General features: G+C 37.9%; 2 protein-coding genes across 8 annotated transcripts in view; one reads left to right on the top strand and one right to left on the bottom strand.

Moving 5' to 3' along the window:
- Positions 1–1,990, top strand: part of CPLANE1 (ciliogenesis and planar polarity effector complex subunit 1) — a 150,295-nt gene extending 148,305 nt beyond the window's left edge. For all 6 annotated transcript variants that reach the window (XM_060092817.1, XM_060092812.1, XM_060092814.1 and 3 more), the window contains 2 exons: positions 834–1,006; positions 1,524–1,990. In XM_060092817.1, coding sequence (XP_059948800.1) covers positions 834–1,006; positions 1,524–1,697 — 347 coding nt within the window. In that variant the 3' untranslated portion in view covers positions 1,698–1,990. The remainder of the gene's footprint in view (positions 1–833; positions 1,007–1,523) is intronic.
- A 12,582-nt stretch (positions 1,991–14,572) lies between these two features.
- Positions 14,573–20,714, bottom strand: part of NIPBL (NIPBL cohesin loading factor) — a 199,123-nt gene continuing 192,981 nt past the window's right edge. Inside the window, exons 46-47 of one of the 2 annotated variants that reach the window (XM_060092809.1) lie at positions 16,226–16,414; positions 14,573–15,664 (exon numbers count right to left, since the gene is read on the bottom strand). In XM_060092809.1, the coding sequence (XP_059948792.1) occupies positions 15,299–15,664; positions 16,226–16,414 (555 nt within the window). In that variant the 3' untranslated portion in view covers positions 14,573–15,298. Of the gene's footprint in view, positions 15,665–16,184; positions 16,415–20,714 lie in introns of both variants that reach the window. The other variant, XM_060092810.1, reaches the window with a different exon arrangement.

The raw sequence follows: 20,714 nt of genomic DNA, 5'->3' as shown, positions 1-20,714 counted from the left end.
TGGGCATATTTCTGTAGAAAACCATCGTTCGAAAGGATACATGTACCACAGTGTTCATTGCAGTGCTGTTTACAATAGCCAAGACATGGAAGCAACCTAAATGTCCATCAACAGAAGAATGGATAAAGAAGATGTGGTACATATATACAATGGAATATTACTCAGCCATTAAAAAGAATGAAGTAATGCCATTTGCAGCAACATGGATGGACCTGGAGATTATCATACTGAGCAAAGTACATCCGACAGAGAAAGACAAATATCATAGGATAGCGCTTAATATGTGGAATCTAAAAAAAATGATACAAATGAACTTACTTACAAAACAAACAGACTCACGGACTTAGAGAACAAATATGGTTACCAGGGGAGAAGGGTGGGGGGGAGGGATAGATTGGGAGTTTGGGATTGACGTATACACACTTGCTATATTTAAAATAGATAACCAACAAGGACCTACTATAGCACAGGGAACTCTGCTGAATATTCTGTAATAAGCTAAATGGGAAAAGAAGTTGAAAAAGAATAGTTACATGTATATGTATAACTAAATCACTTTGCTGTACATCTGAAACTAACACAACATTTTTAATCAGCTGTACTCCAATATAAAATAAAAAGTAAAACAAAAGAGGTGGCCAGAATTCAATTTCCTTCTCTCACACAGACAGAACAGGAATTGCTAGAACCCTAAAGCCAACCATATCCAGACCTTGTGATTTAAATATTAGGTAAGGTGTGACCGCCTTGGGTTTGATGATAAAAGTCACTGTAAGTAACAAACTTATAAATGAATCAGTCCTAATGTATGCATTGTTCTTTTCCCTTGAAAGGGTCTAATGCTCCCTGTCTGCAGTGTACAAAAAATCACACAAGTGCTGGTCTTGCACCTCAAACCAAGGAGGTATGTTTAGAGCATGAGAGAGAGGAGAGTGTGGTGAGCCCCTGGACGGTACCTTCAGACATCCGTGCGATTCTCTATGAGAGTCACAGTTCCCTTCTACAGGTACACGTTGTTCCAGGTTCCAGTTTGCCTAGTGGTTCCTTGTGTTCGTCAGGGTTTTTTTGTTTATTTATTTATTTATTTATTTAGTGGGATGTAGACTTACTCAAAGATTATTAGGTCAGTTTGAAGTAGCATCTACACTTTGGGCTTAGTACTCCAGCATTTATCATTCAGAATTTTCCTTGACTGTGTATTTTCTTTTTAACCTAAAAAAAAAAAAAGACTCAAAAAACAAGACACAACAACAAAAATGTAAGAACAGATCATTGTACTATAGATATAAAAATCTATTCTGTCCACTCTCAGACCTGGTGCCAGCATCTTGTTGTGTCAGGTGATGTTCATTCAGCCCATTGCCAAGCCAGATGTGCCAGGCAGCCACAGCCCTGGTTCCCTTCATATTTCCTTCAGTGTTGGGTGGATGAGCAGCTCTAGAATCTTTGGAAATTTTAGTTCATGTTCCATTTATTTTTTCTCAGGCTAGGACCACAACTTACTGTTTTTCTCAATTTGACAGGACTCATCAGCAACTGAAGAAAAGCCAGAGCCTCCTCTTGGGGTGGGTGGCACGGACAGCTTGTCTGAGAGCACGGGCAGCATCCTCAGCAAGCTTGACTGGGATGCCGTCGAAGATATGGTGGCCGGTGTGGAGGACAAGAGCCCGTCTGTCCACTGGGCCCTGGACCTGTAAGACCTGAATGTCACTCTGCTTCCACGCAAAGGCCAGCAGCTCAGTGTTGTAGTTCTGAAAGATTTGTGGGCTTAAGGGAGAGAAGCAATGAAAGAAGCAATGTGAATTTACCACCTGCAGGCATATTATTACCTCGATTAGACATTTTAAGAGGAAAAATAAACATTTCTCAATAAGTTTGCCTTCAAGGGAAAGGGGTTAACTATAGATGTGTTATATGTTTTTGCATTTGACTTACTATCTTTAGGTATAATTTTTTAAATGGTGAAATAAACAGTACCTTTCAAGCCAAGCTTGTACAATATTTAAGCTTCTTTCAATAAAAATCTTCTGTCTTGCCTCATCATTTACCCCCTGAGTTTTAAGAAACCACCTTAGCTGGGTAAACCTGATGGGAAAAAAAAATTCTTTCATTGAGGTGAAGAAAATCACACTCTCACCAGAGACGCTCAATAATGAACTCCATTTTAAACGATATCCTAAAGTTGTGTAGGGCTTGGCTGTGGAGTGAAAAGGAACCAGCCACCTTCCACTAATCCTGAACTTCTAAATAAAACATGTTCCACATGGGCCAGGTCTTCTGGCCTCTGCCCTGTATCGTGAAAAGCCTTGGAGGAAGAAAAAGAGTTGGATGCTTTGGGTGCCTTGCAGAGTCTGGCCACTGCTACTACTCTGCACTTTGATCTCTGCCTTGTCAGCTCAGTGGGACCACTGTGGTCTGCTTGGACATAGCTCGTTATGCTGGAGTCGGGATAATACCCTTAAAGCAGAGAGCCAAGCATTTATGAGACTTACCTCATGAGCTTCCCTTCCCTCGGGGATCACTGTCTCGCACTGCATGCTGCTGTCCAGTGTCTACAAGCAATTGCCTCACATGTTTTGTCCAATTTTATGGTTAAGGCATGCAGGCTAGTCACGTGCCAGTTACTTTGTCATAGCTGCAAGTGGAAGTCTTGTCTTGGTCTCGGTCAATTTTACATCCATACAGAAAACCTGAAAATAAGGACTGAAGGAGGGTAGAGCATGTCAGCAGAAGACTGATGGTCCTAGGCAGTCTCCAGCCTCTAGCTTGAATATGTTCTCTTAGTCTTCAAAAAACTGCAGTATGGCAGTTTTGTAGTGTGCCTGACAGGAAACATCCTTACAAGGAAGGGTCTAGACTGCATACCTTCCAAACAAGGGTTAAAAGAAGCAGTTTCCATATCTAGATTTCAAGCACTTAACATGATTGGGAATACCTCCAGTTACCAAAAGGATTCCCCAATTTCTCAAAACAATAGTATTTTGCTCACATTTTTATTAGAAAATACGTTATACAGCATTTAGTATCATGTATATCTAAACTAAAGCCACATCTGAGTGTGTAGGTTAGGAATGAATCTTTATATATGGGGCCTAGGGCCAACTTCCATGGCAGGAGTTGCCTAGTTGAAGGGAAAAATTTTATGTAGGATTTTTAAAAACTGATACTAACTTAAAAAGAAGTATTTAAAGTATATTCAAAGTCAGTAAAAGTAAAAACAAGCTAATTAAAATAACCAGCGTTAAGAATTTTAAAATGGTAAAATATTTTACCTTCTGATAAATTTTGATTCCTTCTAAGAACTAAGTGAAAGGATAATAAAAGAATTTTTAAATGTATAAATCAACACAAACGAAGAGAATTGGAGAGGAGATATCACCGGAGGAGAGAAGTCACAGGAGGTGTAAGAGGGTGAGGAAGCCATAATTGAATTTGTGCAGAAGAGGATAGTGATGAAAAGTGAATTTAAGACTCAGAGCTGACAAGCACAAAAAGGGACCCAGTGAGACAATCACGGTGTAAGTCTTAGAACAGTTGCAACTTCTCATCTCCGCATCCCTTGTGCAAAGAGCTCTCAGTAGCTATGCCCGAGGCAGGAGTCCAACTTCCCACCTGATTACCTTAGAGCAGAGATCAGCAAATCTGGCCTGCTTTCTGTTCTTGTACATAAAGTTTTACTGAAAGACAACCTGCCCATCCATTCACATGATATCTATGCTGCTTTTGCTCGTCAGTGGCAGAGTTGCATAGTTGCTACACAGACTATGTGACTTGCAAAGCCTAAAATACTTGTTTTCTGACTCTAGAGAAAAAGTTTGCCAACCAGTGCTCTAGAGTGGAGCTCACCAGATGAAATCCACCTATAAACTTTCAGAGCTTCAATAAAGAGCTTCAATAAATTTTCTAGTACCTTGCTCAAAAACCTGAATGGACAGTTAGGCATCACTTGACACAAAGAGAAAGCCCTTTTCATGAAAGGGAGAGTCAAAATTAAATGAGAAAATAACAGACAAAAAGATCATGCAAGAAATAGAACAAGTGGTTTTTTAAAGCTAACAAATTGGAAGGCTCAGGCAATGACAGAGGAAGCCCTATTCTCACATTTCTGTTAGTAAAGAAGACATTTCTTATTGGTGAGTGGCAAGAGTTTGACATCAATTGATTCCTATTTTAAAAACGAGTACACATGCATTCACCAAGTATATGTGTGGTCTCTTTGTCCCTACTTCTGGCTTTTGATGAGTGAGGGGCAGCTACTTCAGGAAGCTAAGTAGATTAAATGTTTGCTTTGCAGAGCGCTCCACCAGAAGATGGGTGGGTGTCTAGATTTGGGGCAAATGGCAGCAAGCTGGACTGTGGTTGCCGGTCCAGGCTACAATATGTTCTCTACTCTGGCTCTACTGACAAGCTGGTAGTTTTATCTGTATCTGACTTCAGTTTATAATTCTAATCAGAACTCCAAGGAGGGAGGAATGTGATTTATCAGCCTCCTTAAATCTGAACACGTGAAGCACTGGCTGTGGCTTGAGCCCAGGCCTCCAAATGGTGACAAGGCTACTTTCTAATCAGATAGATAGATGTGAGATTGTTGCATTCATAAAATAAAACAAGTTACTGTATGAAAGGAGCAATCAGAGAACAAGAAGAAACTCTTTGAAATTTAGAATATAGCTGAAATAAAAATTTTAATAGAGTTAGAAAATAAAGTTGAAAAACTCTCAAAGATAGACTCAAAAGACCAAAAAAAAAAAAAAAAAAAAAGCCAAAAACGTAACTGAGGAGATCAGTCCAGGAAGAATAATATCTAACAGAAATTATAGAGAGGGGCTTCCCTAGTGGTGCAGTGGTTAAGAATCCGCCTGCCAATTCAGGGGACACGGGTTCAATCCCTGGTCCAGGAAGATCCCACATGCCGCGGAGCAGCTAAGCCCATGCACCACAACTACTGAGTCTACGCTCTAGAGCCTGTGAGCCACAACTACTGAGTCCATGTGCCACAACTACTGAAGCCCATCCACCTAGAGCCCATGCTCCACAACAAAAGAAGCCACCGCAATGAGAAGCCCGCACACAATGAAGAGTAGCTCCTGCCAACACAGCCAATGAATAAATAAATAAATAGATTTTTAAAAATTATAGAGAGAAGAAACCAAGGGGAAGGAATTATCAAAGAAAATTCTCCATAGCTAAGAACACAGATCAAAAGTCTATAACATGCCCTGTAGAATGAATTTCACAAAGAGATCCACTAAGAAACCTCATAGTGAAATTTTACAATATGAGAAATAGAGAAAATATCCTAAGTTTCTAGAGCGGGGAAGCACAAGTCATAAACAAAGGAATAATCATCAATATGGTAGCAGCCCTCTTAACAGCAACAACACAGGCTAGATTATGGTGAAAATACTTTCAAAGGGAAAATTTTCAATTTAGAATTCTAGGCCCAGCTATCAACCATGAGGTGAGAATAATGACATTTTCAGACATCTAATGATTCGAAAATTTTGTCCTTATGTGTCCATTCTTAGGAAACTACTGCAGGATATGCTCAAGCAAACTGAACATTTTTAAGCAAAAAGGAGGAAGTTTTGGGTTCCAGACATGGGTTCTGGATCCTACCAGAAGAGGGGTAGAAAAAGTCTGGTAGAACACCTTTGCAGCAGTCCTGAAAAATCGGTCCAGATTGGTGCAAAAGTAAGAACAGCTCCAGGAAGGAGTTTCTTGATGGAGGAATGCAGGAGGGGCAGGGGGGAGAAGACTCAAACAAATGAATGATATGAAAGAAATCTGTAATTCTTTTGGAGCTCTATGGAAATTATGTAAGTGAAAAAGCAAAGCAATTTCACTAAAAGGAAAACAAGAATATACAATAAAGGAAATGTATTCATAGTAAACAGCTCTGATTGAACAATATTTGCATAGTTTTATATTACACAAATGCTTATTAAATATAGTGATATCCATACTGGGAGGAGAGGGAAAGACTATAAGAGCCAAGTCTTTATCTATTATAAAAAAGTCAATAGGGGACTTCCCTGGTGGTCCACTGATAAAGAATCCACCTTCCAATTCAGGGGATGCAGATTTGATCCCTGGTCAGGGAACTAAGATCCCACATGCCGTGGGGCAACTAAGGCTGCGTGCTCTAGAGCCTGCATGCCACAACTAGAGAGAAGCCTGCACACTGCAACAAAATATCCCACATGCCTCAACAAAGATCCCATGTGCCGCAAAAATAAACTAAAAAAAGTCAATAGATGATAATATAATTCAATATCTAAGTTCCAGAGTTAATAAATTGCAACAGTACATTCTTTAGAAATATGCATGTTAGCTACCCAAAGAAATCAGAGTGGTTGCCTGTAATTATATTAAAAGCTTGTCTCATTAAAATCTATCTTGGAATTACTCTGAACTGTATAAAAAGCAGATTTTAAAGATTCAGTTGACAGTTTTAAGCTATCCAAGACTATTTTTCTCTTTTTTGGTTCCTTTCCTCACTTCAAATCATGGTTATTCCTCATGGGCTGTCCTCCAGATGAATCAGGGGTAAGTCATGTTGTCTTTTATGTGGCTATCTACCCAGGAATACTTGTCTCACTCATCAAAACTTACTAAGGAAATTCACACCTGTTCTCTCATTACAATTTAATTTTTAATTGTTGGCCATTATTTTAGCCTACCAAAGCTATGTGACCCACTTAAACATCCTAACCACTTCTACAAATAAGGCTACTTCTCTCCTTCTACCACCACCACCCCAGCCAGAGTTATCATCATCACCTTCCACAGGGCGTTATTGGTCCCCCTCATATCATTGTCAGTGCTCTTTAAAAAAATGCAAATCTGGACTTCCCTGGTGGTGCAGTGGTTAAGAATCCGCCTGCCAATGCAGGGTACACGGGTTCAATCCCTGGTCTGGGAAGATCCCACAGGCCACAGATGAACTGAGCCCATGTGCCACAACTACAGAGCCTGCGCTCTAGAGCCTGCGAGCCACACAACTGCTGAGCTCATGCACCACAACTACTGAAGCCCATGCTCCCTAGAGCTTGTGCACCACAACTACTGAGCCTGCATGCTGCAACCACTGAAGCCCACGTGCCTAGAGCCTGGGTTCCGCAACAAGAGAAGCCACCAAAATGAGAAGCCCTCGTACAGCACCAAAGGGTAGCCCCCGCTCTCCACAACTAGAGAAAAAGCCCGTGCACAGCAATGAAGACCCAATAAAGCCAAAATAAAATAAGATAAATAAATTTAAAAATAAATAATTAAAAATGCAAACCTGACTTCACAGAACCAAATCCCCGTTCCACTTCCCACCTATCTTAATTTCTTAATGGCTCCCCATTGCTCATAGGACATCCTTAACATGGCCTACAAAAGCATGATTTGGCCCATCTATTTTATCAGCTTCATCATTACTCTTTTTTCTCTGCCATTCACAGGAACTGCAAAGCTTTAAGTGATATGCTCTTTTCTTCAGGCCCTTTGCATATGCCATGTCATCAATTTGGGATTCTTCTTGCATCCCCTTCTTTCATCTAATTTTTTTCCCCTCAGACTTTATAGAGTTCAACCATCATGTCCCCTAAGGAATGAACTGCTAGGAACAAAAAAAAAAAAAAAAAAAAAAAGAGAGAAGTTTTCCCTTTTATCAGTGGTTCAGCCAACATTATTTGGTGTCTATTATATATATTACATGTCAGGCTTTATCCGAGCATTAGTTTCACTTGGAGAAGGAAGACTTTCTGGTCTCCCCCAGCCCTCCAGACTATTTTAGTGCTACATACTCTCATGATTTCTTTTACTTTTCCTTTTAAGCACTCATTTCAACTGTAACTTAATAACTGTATAATTGTGTACTTTGTGGTTCATTTCCTATCTCTTCCACTAGAAACACAAGCTTGTTGCCAATGGGTCCAGCACAGTTTGTTGCTGATAGTATGCACTCAGCAAATACTTGTAAAATGACTGAATTTGCAAAAACTAAAAATAATGAACCAGTGTCAATACCAAGTGATCTTCAAGACAAAGGGTATGACAGGAAAAAAAGAGGTAGAATCCAATGCTTTAAGCTCAGGAAAGGAGTGCAGAATGTAGCCTGTGATTCCTTCATCTCTGCAGCACCAAACTCCACCTGTTCGCCTGACTCATTCATTCCTACGGCCACCTTCCCTACCTGGTTTCCAGAACCACTCTCCCTCAGAAATCCCACACTCCTCTCTCCGACTTTATCACTCCACTATTCCGCTTCTGCCACTCTCATTCTACTTGCTCTCCCACTTCATGCAGACCTCTGAACTTTGATCTTTCCATTTTCTCTCAATCCAGCTCTTCAACTATACCCCCAACAAAGGCCGGCCTGCCCCTGGCTCACTGATGAGTCACTCCTGCTGTGCAGCTGAGTGCTGCTGGGGAAAATAATGCAGTTTGGCATCTTCACAATCCTCCACATTGTAGCCAGTGAGTGCTTTTTCTGAACCACAACCCTGAGGATATTTACTGTTTAAAGCCCTTCCAAACTCTTAAATATGGGGTTTTAGGCCTTTTATTATCTGCTTTTCTCTCTAGCTTCACTACTCAGCATTTCAGTACTCTGTTGTCTCTCTTCCCGCCCTTGCCACTCTCCCTGATTCTCATTTATTTCTCAACTCAACCACCATCTGGCTTTGCTCTCATCCTCCCTGAAACAACTCTCCCTAAAATTTACCATTTACATCCTGAACGGCGAGATCAAGCATTTTTCATTCTCAGTCTTACTGTGGCATTTCACGTGCTGCTCTCTACCTTCTGGAAACTCTCTAATCCCTTAGTTCTGGATTCTTTCCAGAGTCTTCTAATCATTTCACCTGCTTCCATCACAAATGCATTTTTTCTTGCTGCACCTTAAATGTTAGTAGCCTCCAAGGTTGCTCTTTGGCTCTGCACTGATTGCTGTAGCTACAGCTTCCATGGCTGATGAATCCCAAGTGTAGCCCCTGACCAAACGTCCCCCCGAAAGTGCCATGTTCCCACCTTTTGCACATCACCTGAACATCCCATAGGCACTCACTTTCAACATATTTAAAATTGAACCTCGTCATCTAAAGTAGAGAATCCCGATAGCTGTTCTAGACAACTGTCTTCTTTTACCTTATCAGTCAACTGTCAAGTCTTGCTGTTTTTAGTTCCTAAATACATCTGCAATCTCTGCAATCTTCTTTATCCTTACTACCATCATTATCCTAGTTCAGGCTCTAACCATCCCTGAGACTATATTGCACTAATATCCTCTTCTTGACACACTTAAATCTATCCTCTAGTAGCAGTCAGACTGAACTTGCAGTAATCCCTTGATTAAGGTCCCTCCACTCTCTACACATTTAAATTCTCAAAATTCTATACTTACCTCTCCTTAGTTCTGTAACTTCATTGTTCGATACTTTACTACCCACACCCTGTGCTGCTCACACTTCAAGTTCCCACTTAGCATGGCTAAATGATTTTATTTACCAAACTTCATATAACACTTATTTCAGAAACAATGGCTTCAGACTATGTCTTCTGACTTCTCATCAATCCAAGTTTTAGTCTTCTATATCAAGCCAGGTAATGTAAAAGATAATTAAAAATAGAACACATAAAATATTAAATTTTGGGCTTCCCTGGTGGTGCAGTGGTTAAGAATCCTCCTGCCAATGCAGGGGACACAGGTTCGAGCCCTGGTCCAGGAAGATCCCACATGCCGCGGAGCAACTAAGCCCATGCGCCACAACTACTGAGTCTGCGCTCTAGAGCCCACAAGCCACAACTACTGAAGCCTATGCGCCTAGAGCCCGTGCTCTGCAATGAGAAGCCACTGCAATGAGAAGCCCGTGCATAGCAACAAAGACTAGCCCCCGCTCACCACAACTAGAGAAAGCCCGGGTGCAGCAACGAAGACCCAATGCAGCCAAAAAATAAATTAAAAAAAATATATATATATATACATACTACATTTTACCATATCCATTTATCTAACAGGATGGTAGGCATCTCAAAAGTTACATTTAGTCATCAAGTAGCCTTCATTCAGATCTCAACGGGTGACTGAAGAATGACCTGACAGACGAAATCTTCCTTATTAAGAACATCTGGAGGGTTGCTCTTGGCTCACTCTTGGCTCTAAGTAAGTATGTAGCTTATAGGTAACAAGTCACCTCTTTGAGCTTCAACTTCACCTTAAAAAGAAGGGTTTGGATTAGAAAGTATCTCTTAACTTGTAACCCATAGATTTTCAAGTCAGGTCATTCATACATAGACCTGGGTGGGGTAACCATAAATCCCTTGAAATTGTATGCACAATTCTGGATATAAATTTGTTCAGTTTTCTAAGGAGAGAGAGTTCATGGTTTTCATTAGGTTCTCAAAGAAGTTCATGAATTACAAAGTGGTTAAGAACATCTGGATCAAAGGATTTCTCATATTCCTCATATTGTGTAATTCTGTATTTTTAGAACTATGGAATGTGCAGGTCCACTGTTGGTTTAGCTTTTATGACAAACTTAGATTATAATGACTTTTCCCTTTCCTTTATTTCAGAATCTAAATCTAATAAGGGTAAGCCTAAATTAGAATTCTAGGCAAGTTTTGATCAAGCCAAACTTACAGGCATGTCTTAGCAGAAGAAAGGCTAATGTCAAAGGTGAAGACCCTAGAACTACTTGACAAAGTAACACAAAATAACTTTTGATTTCTAAGGGTCTAAGTGACTGAGATTAAACAATGACTGAAAAAAGTAACAAATACAAACCCAGAGGCAAAATTCCATTCAGCAAAAACTGTAATGCCTATGAACTATAGAGTAAAAAATAATCAGAGTTTGTAGTCCACTTATTTCAAACAATAATTAACACAAAAGTTTCTAACAGAGGGACTATAATCCTAGAGTATCCTCTGTTATCTATTTAAACCTCTGTTTCCTTACTTCAGTTCTTTATCTCCAATTGCCTGCTTGGCATTTGCCAAGTAGAATTCAAAGGATGTTTATCACCATCTGTCTGAAAACTAGACCTATCTCCTTACTTCATTATCTCTGTAATGGTACCTCTGTTCTAGTTATCCATGCTCAAGAATAAATACATGAGTTTAGATGAGAGACAATGACTCTCAAATGTACAATAAATTCAGGTAAGAAAAATGATTACAAACCAGAAAATAACTGTTATCCCTCTATTTAGAATTAACTATTTTCTTAAGAATCCAAAGACTTTCTTCATGAAAAATTTGCAAAAGGCAGATGAAGATACATATAAAAACTAAAAAAAGACATTTTTTGAGGAAAGTGAACATATGAACACTTACTGGATACTTGAGGTCAAGGAGTATTTAACATTTAAAGATATTTTTATAGATGAAATAATATGATGCCTGGGATTTGTTTCAGAAAAATGAGGGAGTGTATAGGGTATAATGCAAACAAGCTTGATCAGAAATTCAGAATTGATTGAAACTGAGTGGTAAATACATGGTGGTTCCGTAACAAAAAGTTAAAATAGTTAAATTCTGATGAGAAAAAAAATTGTGTGCATATGGCATCACTATGAGCAACGAAGCCATACACAACGGGAATCTTAAAAAGGAAGGGTGGGTTGGTGGTTTTCTCTTGGTTGTCATGCAAAACGTAGGAGGATTTTATGACCACTTGGTCAATAAACTATACAAACTGGAATTTGGTCAGTGACCTTTCTATCATACCAAATTTACACACAAATGTTTCTCAGATGGGACCAATAGGACAACTGAATAAAACTTCACATATATAAAAATAAAATCAATTTGTGTAATAAGTATCTCCTATGACAAAAATTAGCTAAGGGTTAAACAAAGTTTTAAAATGAGCAAGGCAAAAGGTTCATACAAGCAGAACTTTTGTAGAGCAAACATTACTATCGAATGTTTCAAATTATTATTTTAAATGGGTCATCTGATGCACTTTATATTTGCAAAAGTAATCTTATTCCAGTTGATATCAATTTCTAAAGATGCAGACTACCTGGACATTAAGATAGGAACCAGGATGAGTGCTTTATGCAACTAAAAATGGTGTGTGGAGGAGGGAGAACCATACACCTTCCTGGTTAAATTCACTTTCTAAATGAACGTATGATAAATTTGCTTGCTGGTCATGAAATCTATTGGGTTGGCCAAAAAAGACTTACCTGTCTTCACGAAATAGACTACAGTTGTTAAAATTTGCTGTGTGCTTCAGTTTACCTGCTAACAATTCAAATACTCAACATATTAATAGAATAAGCATATACTACTTTCCCCTAAAAGTTCAGTATTTCTTCTCCTAGAGATTACTAAATTCTATTTTCTGCATTTGTATCTTGGTATGGATTTTTAAAAAACGACCCATTCGTCAAAATAATAACAAATAATTTAAATAAGAAAATATTAAATTTCATATTAATATAAAAAGTGAAGGCATACTTAGAAAAGTTCATTTCAAATATAACCTCTTTTCAATACAAATCAATAAAACATGGTACAGCTTACTACTTATCAACAAACTATAGATTGAAATTTGTAAACTCCCAATACACTCCAAAATTTTGATTTTGTACAATTGACTGCCAAGGCCTTAACTTATTTTAGTGTTAAGACCTAAAATCACATTTGAGAAATCTACTTTTTAAAAACCTTGGTTTGTATATTTAAGGGTTTCATCAATTATATCAATATTAATATATTAATAGCTAAAATATTGGAGCTTAGAATAGATGGCAAATTCCTGAAGACAGCAATTCATCTATGACCAAGCTAACAGAAGCAATACTCTAAATAGGATCCCCAAGTATATATACTCCAAGGATCCTTTAAGAACTGGTTTACTTTCAAAAAGTATCATCTCCTTTAATGCTTGATGTTCAATTAGCTTAGAGTAGTGAGATGCAATTACTCCAACTCCAAATTTAAATCCTTATTATAACATTTAATTTAAGCAGATTACTGAATCCTGCTGAGCGTGTTTTCCTTATGAACAAAATGGGGGAAAAAGATTTAACTAGCAGAGTTTTTGTAAAAATTATAAGACACCATGGGGACTTCCCCGGTGGTGAAGTGGTTAAGAATCCACCTGCCAATGCAGGAGACACAGGTTGGAGCCCTGGTCCGGGAAGATCCCACATGCCGCGGAGCAACTAAGCCCATGTGCCACAACTACTGAGCCTGTGTTTCTAGACCCCGCATGCCCAAACTGAAGCGCGCATGCCTAGAGCCCGTGCTCCACAACAAGAGAAGCCACCTCGATGAGAAGTCCATGCACTGCAATGAAGAGTAGCTCCCACTCGCCGCAACTAGAGAAAGCCCGCACGCAGCAACGAAGACCCAACACAGCCAAAAACAAACAAATAAATGTTCCTTAAAAAAAAAAAAGACATCATGCATCACTGAATGTCAGCATTCAAAACTGGCTGTTTTTTTTTTTTTTTTTTTTTTTTTTAACCCACAACTCTATTCTTTAAAACTCTAGAGGCTGGGTTTTACATTCTACTTTTCCTAACTGGTATATTACTCTTATTGATATATCATTGTTGTTTTCAAAAGCCACCTCAAATCTTTTGCTGATAAAACAAACTCCAAAGGTGAAAAAACCCAATCTATAATAGTTTTTCCCCACGTAGTTCATAGCAAAAAGGAAGAGGAAACATGCAATTAAGTGGAAGAAAAAGAAGAATGAGAAAACATTTCCTTCAAGAAAATGTTCTGAAATAATTCCACATAGAAAATGGATCCTGTAAAGGTATTTTCATAGTGGTTTAATAGGTGTTCACAAAAAGGTATTTTATGGCAATGTCACTCTTCCTCACAAATTGAGTATCTTCATTTATTGGCCAATTTCATAAAACTTAACATTCTAGAGGTCAGATTTTAAAAAGCTGACTTAAAAATAGTACATATTTTTAAAAAGACTTAACTTTGAAACAGACCTCATCCCCTGTAAATTTTAGGCATTACTATTTCTCAGCATCAACTATGCAAATCAACTAATTAAATACCCACCTCCCCATCTGTAGTAACAGATAAACGACAACTGCTCCCAAAAGATGTATAAAACGTTTAGAATAGAAAATGAGTAAACATCTCAACTAGTAAAATTACTCCTTTTTCAGCATTAAAAAATAACTTGTGAAAAATGTAATGTTATTATGAAGTGTCATAGTCATCTCAATTCTAGTTTGAAAATAACACATGGCATAATTTTAACTAAGAGAAATGCTAGTTTTCCAAAATAGCATGATTGTTCTTTCCCGAAGACTGTTACCTTTTCCCAAGGTTTAAAAAATAAATATTACCATCATGACATTACTAGAAAGAAATTGAAGCATACAAGGAATAAACTATAGTTTCTTTTTATATCAAAATGTACTCTTGAAAATGTGTTTGGCACAGTGCTAAATCATATATAGTTAATACTAAATATTGCAGGATACAATAAAACCCTGGAATTAATTGTTTACACCCTCTTATGGGAATGAAAATAATAGATACCAATTATTCAGAAGTCAGCCTATACAAACTGTATAAACAATATTTTATGTTTTGTTTTGAAAACCAGTGATATAATAAATTTTACATAAAAGACTGCAAAATAATATAAATGGATTTAAACAGATCTTTACAATAAGAAATTCAAATGGAAACAGACAAGTAACAAAGAGAAGTAAAAAAATTTATTGCAGTATTCGCTCCACCAGATTGCCTGGGGATCCCTTTTCTTGTATTGTTTTCAGGGTGACCTAATACATCAAAATCTACATTTACAAAAACTCCTTCTGCAGATAGGTCATAGATACTGCATGCTTTTTTTTTTTTTTTTTTCCAACAGAATAAATTATATATCCAGGAGATTCTGCCATTTTACAGCCTGGAAAAAACAATGCTTCCCTGGAAACTGGGCTAAGCTAAAGAAAGCCATCCGCTGCTAGGTTAAACTCCAAGAACACTTTATTAAGAACATTAACAGACTAATTTCCAACATTCACTTGTTTATTTTTTAAACAGAAAGTTTTTTTTCCAAGATATAAACAATTTTTGTTAAACTATAATACAGTGGGAGTAAAAATGAACTGAGAATCTGTTTCTGCTGCACAACAGCGAAGGGAGCTCCCACAAAAATGTTTTGCCCAACATTTCCTTCTTTTGTTCCTGCATCCCAGGTTCCATTCTTACTCTTCATAAAACTGATTTTTTTTTGCCAGAATGTTGATATTTCAAGTTTTTCTGCCTTTAAAAAAAAACTCCTGTAAATTTGGCTGCATGTACAAATTCATTAGCTGGAAGTCCCGTCCTTGGCGGCATACAGGGATCGTAAAGTCTGAACAACTTTATTAGTCAGCTTATTAGCACTCGTTAGAGCAATTTTTTTGTAAATAATGTCTGACTCTTTAATAGTGTCTACCCAAGGCACCAGTTTGCGGCCATCACGGCGCTTAGCCTCAGTCCAGGAGCCACTGTAGGAGCCTGCCATCCACTGAACACTGAAGCCATTGCTGGTTTTCTGTACTACTCTTGCAATTTGTGGTCGATCTTTGTACTTTGGACAGCAAATAGCGATGACATCCATGACGTCAACACTTTCATTCATCTGTGCTGCCAACTCCGTAGAGTCTGAATTTCGTTTTGACCTTCTCAATGACTAAAACATTGGGAGGGGGGAAAAAAGACCAAGTGTTACACAAAATAATTTTAGTGAAATTATTGTTTTTATTGCTTTTAATCCCTTGACGCCGGGAGTTGGGATTTCCCAGCACACTTCCATTGCCGGCAATGAGACGCACCGTGACCGCCAGCGCCAAGGGGTTAACATATACTTGTAAAACCATGTAACTCTTAATTTGTACCCGTGTCTTTACTCTTATTGATATATAAAATTATATATACATATGAACCATAAAGCTACATAAAACTTATCAACAATAAAAAAGGATAACACACATTAATACAATCCAAAGAAAAATTAATAACCCTTTATGCTGGATAAATCTCATTTCTGTTTTTTCTTTTTTATTGTCTTTTATGTTAAACTTTCTACAAAAGGATGTATAAATGGATAAGTAGAGAATTTCTATCTACAAAATGTTTTCTCTCATAAGTATTACATTACTTGGTGTACATTTAATAGACTGACATATATAAGCACATAAAAATCATTTTACGTAATACGCTGCGAAATACGTTGACTCCTCCTCCGCCTCACCCCTGAAGTGCCTCCTCCTCTATCCTCCCCATCACTTTCATCATCTTCTGTCTCTGCTGCTGCATTATTTTTAGGGCTGCCTCCTCCAAGCAGCGAGGTAATTGCTTTGTTCCGAGCATTTGTGCTAGCTGACACCTCCCCTTCTTCTTCCTCTTCATCAGGGTCCAGATGTTCCATGAGAAGTTTGAACTACAAAAATTAGATATTAATTTAGAATTTTAAGTATATTTTTTCAAACAAGACTGACAAATTCCTAAATGTTTCCTTTATTTAAAATTTTTTTCCTAAATGTTTTCCATGGTAGTTGTTTGGTGTGGGTGAAACAGACTTTAGCTATTGTCCAAGTTGGGGGCTGGCAAACATTTTCTGTAAAGAGCCAGATAGTAAGTATTTTTGGCTTTGCAGGCCAAAATGCAATGCAAAAATGAATGGGCATGGCTGTTTCAATGAAACTTTATTTTACACAAACAGGCAGTTGGCCAGATTTGGCCCATAAGCCAGATGTTGCGGACCCTGATCCAAGTTATCAAGCAGCCAAGTGATTACTAATTATTGACAGACTTTTAAACTTTTCTGCCCCCCATTTTCTGCTCTCCACCAAGATAAGAGGATACAACAGGAAACAAAAAATGCTGAAGAATTTTAAAGAACTAAAATAAATGTCAAATTTAGAGTACAAGGTTTGCAGTCTATGAATAATATGAAAATCACTGTGTACATTACATTCTTGGTCAAAAAAATCATTATTAGTTGTGTTCAACTACCAGCTTTAAGTAGATTAAAATTAAAGACTTTATTTTTACTTTTTAGGACAATCTCGAAAAATTTTTTTAAACGTTAAAAAATTTTTATTCTGGTAAAATATATATAACATAAAATTTACCATTTTAAAGTGTTTAATTCATTGACAGTAAGTATATTCACACTGTTGTACAATCATCACCACAGACATTTCAAAAGCTTTTTCATCATCCCCCAAAGAAACTCAATCTGTACCCATTCAATACTCCCCCCCATTCCTGAGACAGTGGATGCAAGAAGAACTACAATCCTGTAGCCTGTGGAATGAAAACCACAACCACAGAAAAGAGAGACAAAATGAAAAGACAGAGAATTATGTCCCAGATGCAGGAACAAGATAAAACCGAGAAAAACAACTGAATGAAGTGGAGATAGGCAACCTTCCAGAAAAAGAATTCAGAATAATAACAGTGAAGATGATCCAAGATGACCCTGGAAAAAGAATGGAGGAAAGGATTGAGAAGATGAAACAAATGTTTAACAAAGACCTAGAAGAGTTAATGAACAAATAGAGATGAATACAATAACTGAAATGAAAAATATGCTAGACGGAATCAATAGCAGAATAACTGAGGCAGAAGAACGGATAAGTGACCTGGAAGACAGAATGGTGGAAATCACTGCCATGGAACAGAATAAAGAAAAAAGAATGTAAAGAAATGAAGACAGCCTAAGAGATCTATGGGACAACATTAAATGCACCAACATTCGCATTATAGGGGTCCCAGAAGGAGAAGAGAGAGAGAAAGGACCAGAGAAAATATTTGAAGAGATTATAGTTGAAAACTTCCCTAACATGGCAAAGGAAATAGCCACCCAAGTCCAGGAAGTGCAGAGTTGCAGGCAGGATAAACCCAAGGAGAAATATTCCAAGATACACAGTAATCCAATTGACAAAAATTAAAGACAAAGAAAAATTATTAAAAGCAACAAGGGAAGAACAACAAATAACATACAAGGGAACTCCCATAAGGTTAAGAGCTTATTTCTCAGCAGAAACGTTGCAAGCCAGAAGGGAGTGGCACAATATATTTAAAGTTATGAAAGGGAAGAACCTAGAACCAAGAATACTCTACCCAGCAAGGCTCTCATTCAGATTCCACAGAGAAATCAAAAGCTTTACAGACAAGCCAAAGCTAAGAGAATTCAGCAACACCAGACCAGCTTTGCAACAAATGCTAAAGGAACTCCTCTAAGTGGGAAAGAGACTAGCAACTTAAAACAATCTTGTACATATACAGACTGCTATATCAAAACCTCATGGGAACAGCAACCCCAAAAGCTACAATAGATACACACACAAAAAAGAAAAAGCAACCCAAACACAACACTAAAGATCGTCATCAAACCACAAGAGAAGAGAACAAAAGAGCAAAGAAAGAAGACCTACAGAAACAAACCGAAAACAATTAAGAAAATGGCAAAAGGAACACACATACCAATAATTACTTTAAATGTAAATGGATTAAATGCGCCAACAAAGACACAGGCTCACTGAATGGATACAAAAACAAGACCCATATATATGCTGTCTACAAGAGACCCACTTCAGACCTAGGGACACGTACAGATTGAAAGTGAGGGGATGGAAGAAGGTTTTCCATGCAAATGGAAATCAAAAGAAAGCTGCAGTAGCAATACTCATATCAGACAAAATAGACTTTAAAACAAAGAATGCTACAAGAGACAAAGAAGGACACTACATAACAATCAAGGAATCAATCCAAGAAGGTATAACGATTGTAAACATATATGCACCCAACTTAGGAGCACCACAATATATAAGGCAAATACTAACAGCCATAAAGGGAGAAATTGACAGTAACACAATAATAGTGGGGGACTTTAACACCCCACTTTCATCAATGGAGAGATCAGCCAGACATAAAATCAGTAAGGAAACACAAGCCTTAAATGACACATTAGATCAGATGGACTTAACTGATATTTATAGAGCACTCCATCCAGAAGCAGAAGAATACACATTTTTCTGAAGTGCACATGGAATATTCTCCAGGACTGACCACATCCTGGGCCATAAAGTGAGCCTTGGTAAATTTAAGAAAACTGAAATCATATCAAGCATCTTTTCTGACCACAACACTGTGAGATTAGAAATAAACTCCAAGAAAAAGACTATAAAAACACAAATACGTGGAGGCTAAGCAATATGCTACTAAACAACCACTGGATCACTGAAGAAATCAAAGAGGAAATAAAAAAATATCTAGAGACAAATGAAAATGAGAGCACAACGATCCAAAACCTATGGGATACAGTAAAAGCAGTTCAAAGAGGAAAGTTTATAGCAATACAACCTTACTTTGGGAAACAAGAAAAATCTCAAATAAACAACTTAACCATACACATAAAGCAACTAGAGAAAGAAGAACAAACAAAACTGAAAGTTAGTAGAAGGAAAGAAATCATGAAGATCAGAGCAGAGACAAATGAAATAGAGACAAAGAAGACAAGAGCAAAGATCAATGAAACTAAAAGCTGGTTCCTTGAAAAGATAAACAAAACTGATAAACCTTTAGCCAGACTCATCAAGAAAAAAAGGGAGAGGACTCAAATCAATAAAATGAAAAATGAAAAAGGAGAAGTTACAGCTGATACCACAGAAATACAAAGGATCATAAGAGACTACTATATGCAACTGTATGCCAATAAAACAGACAATCTGGAAGAAATGGGCAAATTCTTAGAAAGGTACAGTCTCCCAAGACTGAACCAGGAATAATTAGAAAATATGAACCAATTACAAGCACTGAAATTGAAACTGTAATTTAAAAACTCCCGGGCTTCGCTGGTGGCGCAGTGGTTGAGAATCCGCCTGCCAATGCGGGGGACACGTGTTCCAGCCCTGGTCTGGGAAGATCCCACATGCCATGGAGCAAGTAAGCCCGTGCACCACAACTGCTGAGCCTGTGCTCTAGAGCCTGCGAGCTACAACTACTGAGCCCATGTGCCACAACTACTGAAGCCCGCATGCCTAGAGCCCATGCTCTGCAACAAGAGAAGCCACCACAATGAGAAGCCCGCACACTGCAACGAAGAGCAGCTCCTGCCTGCTGCAACTAGAGAAAGCCCACATGCAGTAACAAAGACCCAACACAGCCAAAAATAAATAAATAAATCTATATATTAAGAAACCCCCAAATGATCATCTCAGTAGATGCAGAAAAAGCTTTTGACAAAATTCAACACCTATTTATGATAAAACTCTCCAGGAAGTGGGCACAGAGGGAACCTACCTCAACATAATAAAGGCCATATAAGACAAACCTACAGCTAGCATCATACTCAATGGTGAAAAGCTGAAAGCATTTCCTCTAAGATCAGGAACAAGACAAGGATGCCCACTCTCACCACTTTTATTCAACATAGTTTTGGAAGTCCTAGCTACGGAAATCAGAGAAGAAAAAGAAATAAAAGGAATCCAAATTGGAAAAGAAGACGTTAAACCATCACTGTTTGCAGATGACATGATACTATATATATAAAATCCTAAACATGCTATCAGAAAATTACTAGAGCTCATCAATGAATTTGGTAAAGTTGCAGGATACAAAATTAATACACAGAAATGTGTTGCATTTCTATACACTAACAATGAAAGATCAGAAAGAGAAATTCAAGAAACAATCCCATTTACCACTGTATGAAAGAGAAGAAAATACCTACA

This window comes from Mesoplodon densirostris, chromosome 3 (genome assembly GCF_025265405.1).
Source record: "Mesoplodon densirostris isolate mMesDen1 chromosome 3, mMesDen1 primary haplotype, whole genome shotgun sequence".
Lineage (NCBI taxonomy): Eukaryota > Metazoa > Chordata > Mammalia > Artiodactyla > Ziphiidae > Mesoplodon > Mesoplodon densirostris.
Note: the sequence above shows the minus strand (reverse complement) of the source record. Positions and strands in the feature narration are given on the sequence as shown.